The sequence below is a fragment of the Chrysochloris asiatica genome, unplaced genomic scaffold, assembly GCF_000296735.1.
Source record: "Chrysochloris asiatica unplaced genomic scaffold, ChrAsi1.0 scaffold00025, whole genome shotgun sequence".
NCBI classification, from domain to species: domain Eukaryota; kingdom Metazoa; phylum Chordata; class Mammalia; order Afrosoricida; family Chrysochloridae; genus Chrysochloris; species Chrysochloris asiatica.
In genome coordinates this window covers 22,206,854-22,214,987 of record NW_006408543.1, presented here as the reverse complement: position 1 = coordinate 22,214,987, position 8,134 = coordinate 22,206,854, and the positions used below count along the sequence as shown (strand labels likewise).

The following is an 8,134-nucleotide window of genomic DNA, read 5'->3' as shown; positions in this document are numbered from 1 at the left end:
GATTATTTGCTCAGCATACAGGTTGAATACATATGGTGAAAGAATACAGCCTTGTTGTCGCACATCTTTCTTAGTTCGAACACCTGCCGCTTGTAGCTGACAGCAAAGTCCCCATGTACCACCCTTTTTCACAAACATTACCACCACATGAGAAGAGGGACCCTCCCAATTCTTCTTAAAGATAAACATCAGAATTTACAAGAACTGCTTGCTTCTGTGTCTCTGCCTCTAATTTAGCTCCAGCATATGAAGCTGGCCAGTCATCAGCTATACTGTATGTTGTACCAACATGTCCTCTTGCAACAGTTTGGGGAGAGTTATTGGGAGGGGTTTTTTATTGTTTTTGTATTTTATTACTGTTCTGGCATTTGTTCTTTAGGCACAGATTTAATGCTAATACAACTAAACAATCCTATCTATTTAACAAAAAATACCTCCAAAGCAGTATGGAACACAAGTATATATGACACCTCAGAGTGCATTGTCATAGAATCTGACCTATAAATAACATATATAGTCATTGAGAGGAAGTAGTTCTTCTTATTCAAAGGCAAAGGCCTATAAACCACAGATTGATAACATGTATTACCCAGATCCAGAATCCTGCTGTCATACAGTAGGATAAAGTACTGGACTGCAAGGTCAGTGGTTCAAACTCACCAGCTACTCCTTAAAGAGCCTATCAGAGGGTCACTATGAGTCAGAACCAACTCCACAGCACTTAACAACAACAACACAAAGCCAAATAGGTGACAATGAAGATTAATGATTTGATGGTTAAAAACATTAGTTTTCAAAAGAAAAAAAAAGTTGAAATACTTACTATAGTTGCCACATATTTTATTTAAAGTTGATTAGATTTTACATGTTTTATAGGCAACCAAGATATTTTTAACGTGTCTGTAAATTTCCAAATTAAAGTCTAATTTTTAGAAGCTACAGATCTATTTCCTACTTATTATTTCAGCTAAACAAGTAATGTAAAGTCAGAATGACATTTTTGATGGATAATTTACATAGTATAATTTTTTTAATTATTAAAGAGTTTTAAAAGAACAATAAGAAACAATCTACTAAGCACCAATTAATACCCAAACTCTCCACTTTCATTATTTATATTGGGAAATCACAGTCTATCTGGTTACGGACAGATAAAAATATGAGAGGGTAAACATCCCATTTCCCACACACTCCTACCTGTTGTCTGCCCATCACCACCTATTTCCACCTTTAGAATATGCAGAGAGGCACCGAAGTTAGGCTGGGAAAAGAAGTAACAGTGTTAACACTGTTCTTCATCATGTGAAGAACTCAGCACTTCAAGACAATTGAGATTGACTACCTCTGGTTTTCACCTGAGAAAGCCAAAGCAAAAGTTCCAGTGGAAACTGATACACCCCCCCCCACCCCCGCTTCTATTTTAAATTAGAATTGTGACGCTGAGAGATTCTATTGATGACCTTCTCCATACAATTTCTAAGATATCAGAATTACTAGTCGATGGTTAAATGTTTATTACCTTAAAGAGATAATCCAGTATTTGAGAACGATAGGGCTCTCGGTAATTTACTAGAAGTCGGGAGGTTGCCTAAAAAAAACAAAACACGTTCATGAATAGGAAGGAATAAAGCAAGTGCAACCACGAACACTTTTTCATAGTGCACATCCTCACCATCCCATGCCCACGTTCAGCCAAGGCCTGGGAAAGCTGCGATGTGGAAGTCACTCATTAGGTTGGGTCTGTGTCTATCTGCCTTTCTTTTGCCCATCATCGGGCAGGTGGCGTTATTGTTTGTTCATAGCTAAAGGGCAGGTTCTCAGTAAATGTCCCTTCTGCTGGGGTGAAGGTTGGTTGGGAGTTAAGTTTGATACCATAACTAAGAGACTATTAGAAAAATTAAACAGGTTTTCTATCATACGGCCATTTGTCAATAAGAATATCTGGGCACTGGGATGAAAAGGATGAATCTCAGCTAATTTTTCCCCTCCACATATTGCATGAAAATATTATTAAGCAGAAATGCTAAAAGGAAGCCTAGTTTCCCTCTGCCATTTGAGAGATTGTTGTTGTTGTCATTGTTGTTAAATGCTATTGAGTCAGTTCCAACCCATAGTGACCCTGCATAGGGTTTCCGAGGAGTAGATGGTAAGCTTGAACTGCCAACCTTGCAGTTTAAACGATTTTGCAGTCCGGTGCATTAACCCACAGCATCGCACCAGGACTCCTAAGGGGGTATAGAAGTACTATCAATGAATTAGTACGTCTGTAGGATAAACACTGGACTGCAAACCACAAGATCAAAGGTCTGAGCCCACTAACAGCTCTGTAGGAACAAGATGAGACTTTCTGCTCCCATAAAGAATAAGGGAAAGCCTTTGTTGTTGTTGTTAACTGTCATTGAGTCAATTTCAACTTACAATGACCCTGTATAGTTTCTGAGGAGTGACTAGTAGATTTGAAGTGCCAACCTTGAGGTTACAAGACCAGTGCTTAACCTACAGCATCACACCAGGCCTCCCTTTACAGATGATTCGGTAATACTTAACAATCAATGAATCCGGGGGCTCAGGGGTGCTATAGGATAAGCACTGGACATTGAGCCTCCTCCAAGGAAGAAATAGGAGGCTTTCTGTTCCCTCAAAGATTTACAGCTTCAGAAACCATATATACAGTAGCTATGTACGGTAAGCATTTGGCTGCAAACGTCGAGGTTGGAGGTTCAAACCCACCAGCCACTCCTTAGAAACCCTCCTTGGAAACCCTAAACCCTATAAGTTGGAAACAACTAGACCAGAACTGCACTTAACAATAACATGGGTCAGAAGACTGGAAGGTATTAACAAACACATCAATAGATTATGAATGACCACACAGTATTCGGAGCTTTGAACTGGTTCATTCTGGTCCTACCTCCTGCTGAGAGTTTGCGCTTCTGCCCAATGCCACCAGCTGATTCGGAACATAGTAGAACCAGCCCACAAGGTTTCCAAGGCGGCAACGCTTTACAAAGCAGACTGCCTTACCTTTCTCTCACAGACTGCTGGGTTCAAACTGCTGACTGATGGGTAACACTTCAACCACTGCATCCCCAGGGCTCCTTCATTCCCACCCCAAAAGACTGAATCAGAATATATATTTTAACAATTCTTATGTGTACATAAGAATCACCCGGAGATTGTGTTAAAAAGTAGATTCTGATTCAATATCCGGGGTGGAAATGCAAATTCCCAGCAGGGATTGAACCAGAAGAGACTGATTCCAAGCCCTGACACTAATCCTTAGGCCAGGCTGTACTAAGGACACCTCACACAAGACTGGCATCAGAATACATGGGAGAAACAAGACCATGGAAGGTGCAGGACTGAACTCAATCAGACCTGATCAAAGAAATCTTAAACCCCACACTGGCCAACAATGGATCTTATGAGGAGCAATACAGCAGGGGAACAAAAAGAGTAGTTTTTACAACAAGGAAGCATAGGATGACCCTAAGCCTGAAAGCCAGACAGCCCCTAGGTTCAAACCACGGAAACCCTGTCAGGTGTGAGACAGGAGCAAAAGATTTCATTGTACGACACTCAACTCTTCTTTATGCACCAACACACGCCACCACTGACATTCTGGTGGTGGTGTTGTTAAGTGGCGTCAAGTCAGTTCCGATTCATAACGACACTGTCCAGGGTTTCCAAGGAGCAGCTGGTGAGCTTGAACCGCTGACCTTGAGGTTCAAACCGACTCTGCAGTCCAGCGCATTAGCCCACACCAAATCTATTTCCCTCACACTGAGAATTTCCCCAAGCTCTACCACTAAGCTACAGGGCCAATGGAACTGCTTTCTAGACACAGTAAATTCAACCTACCCCCACACCAAACGTTGTGTACTGATCTGCTCCTTTCTCTGCATTTTCTATCTTAAAGATAAAGAATGTATCTGCCTAAACCTTAAACTTGAGAAGGCCTGGGAAAGATGGTGGACTAGGCAAACACATGACATACTGGACTCCCACAACAAAGACATGAGACACCAAATGAAACAGATACGGATGATAACCCTGTAGCCCTGAACTTCAAGGTAAAGAAGTGGACTCTATGCTGACTGACTAGGAGAAGCGGAACAGGAACAGTGAGAGAAGAGATAAGTGGGTGGTCCGTCAGCTAGCCTGATGTGGCGTGGCCATCTTCAACTTTCTATAAGCAGCATTCATTCCGTTGAGACAGCAACTGAGTGGCAAAAATACATACCAATGACTGGTCATGGGAAAGGTGTGGTTCACATTTGCTTCCCACACCATCCAGGTGACCAGACCTGTCATCAGCCAGCACCCTCACCCACTCAGCAGCAGGGGCCGTCTCCTCCTGCACCACATCATCTCTGGCTGAGGTCAGAGCCACACCTTTGTGGGTCAGGTGTGGGGTTAACCACCCCAGCATCTGGAGGAGCATGATTACATCTCCTCTGACTAGCAGAACGCAAGGTGCTAGACACCACCCAGAAGTCAGATACAGAAGTATCTAAAGTAAAACAAACCTGCTAGATTGAAGATAGGAAGCCAGAAATATCAATCTGTAACAAGAAGTCATAAAGCAACAAGAGGGAAAAGTGCAGCCAATTTCCAGATAGAAGAGATTCTTTAACTCATGGAAACATTAATACATTACGGGGTAGCCTCAAAGAACATCGATAAACTGTCTAAAAAAAAAAAAAATTGAAACTCACAAAGATTTTGTTGTTGTTGTTGTTAGGTAACATCAACTTGGTTCCATCTCATACCAACCCTACCCGCAACAGAAGAAAACACTGCTTTTTTTCTGGTCCTGCTTCTCTCTCCTAACTGCTGTGACATTTGAGCCCATTGCTATTTCCACTATGTCAATCTGTCTCACTGGGGGTCTTCCTCTTTTTCACTTACCGTCTACTTTACCAAACATGATATCCTTCTCCAAAGACTGATCCTTCCTGATAACATGTCTGAAGTATGAGAGAAAAAGTTTCATCATCCTGGTTTCCAACGAGCATTCTGACTGTATCTCTACCAACACAGATCTGTTTGTTCTTCCGACAGTCCACGGTGATTTTACTGTTCTTCTCCACTACCATAACTCAACTGCATCAATTCTACAGTCTTACTTATACATTGTCCAACTTTCACATGCTTATGAGGTATAATCCTTACTGAAGGTTGTGTTACCTGCATATCCTAGATTGCTAATAGTCCTCCCCCAATCATGGTTATATTATTCTTCATATAATCCAGTTTCTTGGATTATTTGCTCAGTATACAGATTGAATAATTAGGATGAAAGAGTACATCATTAGTGCACAACTTTCCTGATTTTAAACTATTCAGTATCCACGTCTTCTGTTCTAAAGACTGCTTCTTAGTCTATGTACAAGTTCTTTGTAAGTGCAGCTAAGTGTTCTGAAATACCAATTCTTCACAATGTCATCCTTAGCTTGACCTCATAAAAATTTAATAAACTCAGTTGCTCCCAAGTTACTATGGCTGGGTAGGGGTCTTTCCCAGGCAGTCCTGAGCTGGTGAGCCATGTCTTTTACTTCCTTTGGTACTTAAATAAACTCAAAATAGGGCTGTTAGGCTGGTGTGGCACTGTAGGATAAGTACTGGATCACAAGGTCAGTTTGAACTACAAGGTCAATAGTTCAAACTTACTAGCTGTTCCTTGGAAACCCTACACAGGGTTGTTATGAGTCAGAACTGACTTGACGGGCATTTAACAACAACAAACGCTGTTAGGAGGGGGTGAGTAGACCTACACCTCAGTATCCTGCCAAGAGGGGCTGGGAAGTGCTCCAGGAGTTGGGCAATGGGAACAGAGCCACAGGGCCATGGGAAGTGAGGATCTGAGTCCTTGCAGATCAGTGACAGCAGAAAGGGGCAAGAGTGAGGGAGGCCGGCAAGGGGTGGCTTCGCAGTGTCTGAGCAGCCCCTCTGCACCAAAGACAGGGATGAACAAGTGTAATGGGTACAGATGGTGCTCCTGGAATGCCAAGCTTCAGAAGACAAGACAGACAGGTGCTGACTGGAAGAAGAAGCTGAACCGGTTCAGCAAGAGAAGAAAACCAGGCAGGCTACGATAGACAGGTGTGGAGCGCCTCAGCCGTCCTGAGCTGTGCCAAGGGCCTGCTGATAGAGAAAGCTGGGGGCACAGGACCAGGCTAGAGGTGGGAGACCAGGAGGTGCAGTCTTCTCTTACTCTCTTGCCTCTTGGTGGATGAGGCATGGTCAGTCCCCTCTCACCAAGACAGCAACCAGCAGCATCCCTCCAGCCTCTGCCTGGGGGCCTTCCTGAGTGCATGAGCCCACCCTGAACTACACAACACAAACAGAACACTGAGAACTCTATTGATGTTCCCTTTCAGTCTCTACCACATCCACCAGCAGACAGGTAGTGAGTGCCTGAGAACACATGAAGGTGTAATCATCCATTATATAAATCTAGTGACACACCACGTCAAAGAGAAAACAATTTCAGCTTACACAAAGAAACAAGACAGAGTGTCTTAAGCAAGTGACCAAAATACAGAATCAGAAAATACACTATCAGAAATGGAATCAAAACTACTTGATAAGGAAATTTAAAGACTGCTTTTCAGGTACCTCTAAGGAATTGAGTAAAAACCTGACGAAAGCAAGGAAGAATTAAAGAAATTAATATAAGGACAAACTGAAAAAATAATTGAAAGCCATACAAAAACTTCAATTAGAAATTCAGAAGAATAATACTAAAGGCTTCAAAAGTAGGTAATGCTTTAAAATGGCAAAGCAGAACTGAATCAATGGAAGCCCGAATCATAAAGCTTGATGATTAATCTCTCAATACTCAACTTTGAATGGGACAAGCAAAAACACATTTTTAAATTCACAAAAAGTTTAAGATTCATGGGGGACACTATTTACAGAAATAACTTCATAACTTAGGTATGATTGGCATTCCAGAACAGAAAGGGACAAATAAAACCACAGAGAAAATTGTCCAAGAGTTTCTGGAAGAAATGTCTCCTAACAGAGGAGAAAACAACCATTCTAGAAGTTAAACAAACTCCGAGGATAGACCCCTAAATAAAATCACCAAGACATAGTATAAACAAACTTCAAAGCCCAAACAAGCAAAAAATCCTGAGAGCAACTTGAAAAAACCCACAAAGCTACCAACAGGAGAACTAATAAGATAAAGTTCAGACTACTATGCAGAACCCAGGCAGACAAGAAAACAACAGAATGACATACATAAAAGTCTGCAAGAAGAAAATAACCAATCAATAAGCATATAACCAGACAAACAGCCCATCATTCATGATAGCAAAATTAGGGCATTCACAGACAAACAGAAATTAAAAGAATATGCAAAAACCAGACCAACCTTATAAAAAAATACCAAAGGAAGTTCTTCGGACAGACAACCAACAACAGCAGACAGCAACCTAACACAAACATACATGACAATATCACCCAGAACTCAAGCCAGATTTCGGAGTAAGTATTCAAGGCAAAACAAGCTTCGTTGTTCAGTGGCATCTAGTTGGTTCCAACTTCAAGCCAACTGTGTATGGGGTTTCCAAGGAGCACCTGGTAGGTTGGAGCTGCTGACCTTGCAGTTAGTGGTCCCAGTGCTTTTCCTAATACACCACAGCAGGACCCCAAAACCAATTTACAAGACTGAAAATAGGGAACCAGAGATATCAGTTTGCAAAACAACAACAAAGTGTAAAATAAGAAAGGGAATAACGTAGTTAAGAGCTTCTAAACAAAGGAGAAATCAAGGAAATTAAAAAACAAACAAACAAACAAAAGACACCTAACTGTAACCCTAAAACTAGGGTGACTACTAGCCCTAGAAAGTACTAGCCTTACTCCTAACCCTCGTCCCACCCCTACCCCAACATTAACCCTAGTCATAATCATAACCCTAACACTAAATGAAGTCCTAGGACTTGCCTAGACCTAGTCAGTCCTTACCCAAGTCCTCACTCCTACCCATCCCTACCCACCGACTCACCTAGCTCCAAAATAAATAAATAAATAAATATTTAGTAAATTCTAAAACAACAGGAACAAAGAAAACCCATGTACAAAATTAACTCTGCACAGAAAATTATGTGGAACAAAGAAA

General features: G+C 41.6%; 1 protein-coding gene across 1 annotated transcript in view; it reads right to left on the bottom strand.

Annotated features, from left to right (window-relative positions):
* Positions 1–8,134, bottom strand: part of GALC (galactosylceramidase) — a 95,315-nt gene that overhangs the window by 74,727 nt on the left and 12,454 nt on the right. Inside the window, exons 2-3 of the mRNA XM_006839638.1 lie at positions 1,520–1,588; positions 1,198–1,261 (exon numbers count right to left, since the gene is read on the bottom strand). Of these exons, the coding sequence (XP_006839701.1) occupies positions 1,198–1,261; positions 1,520–1,588 (133 nt within the window). The remainder of the gene's footprint in view (positions 1–1,197; positions 1,262–1,519; positions 1,589–8,134) is intronic.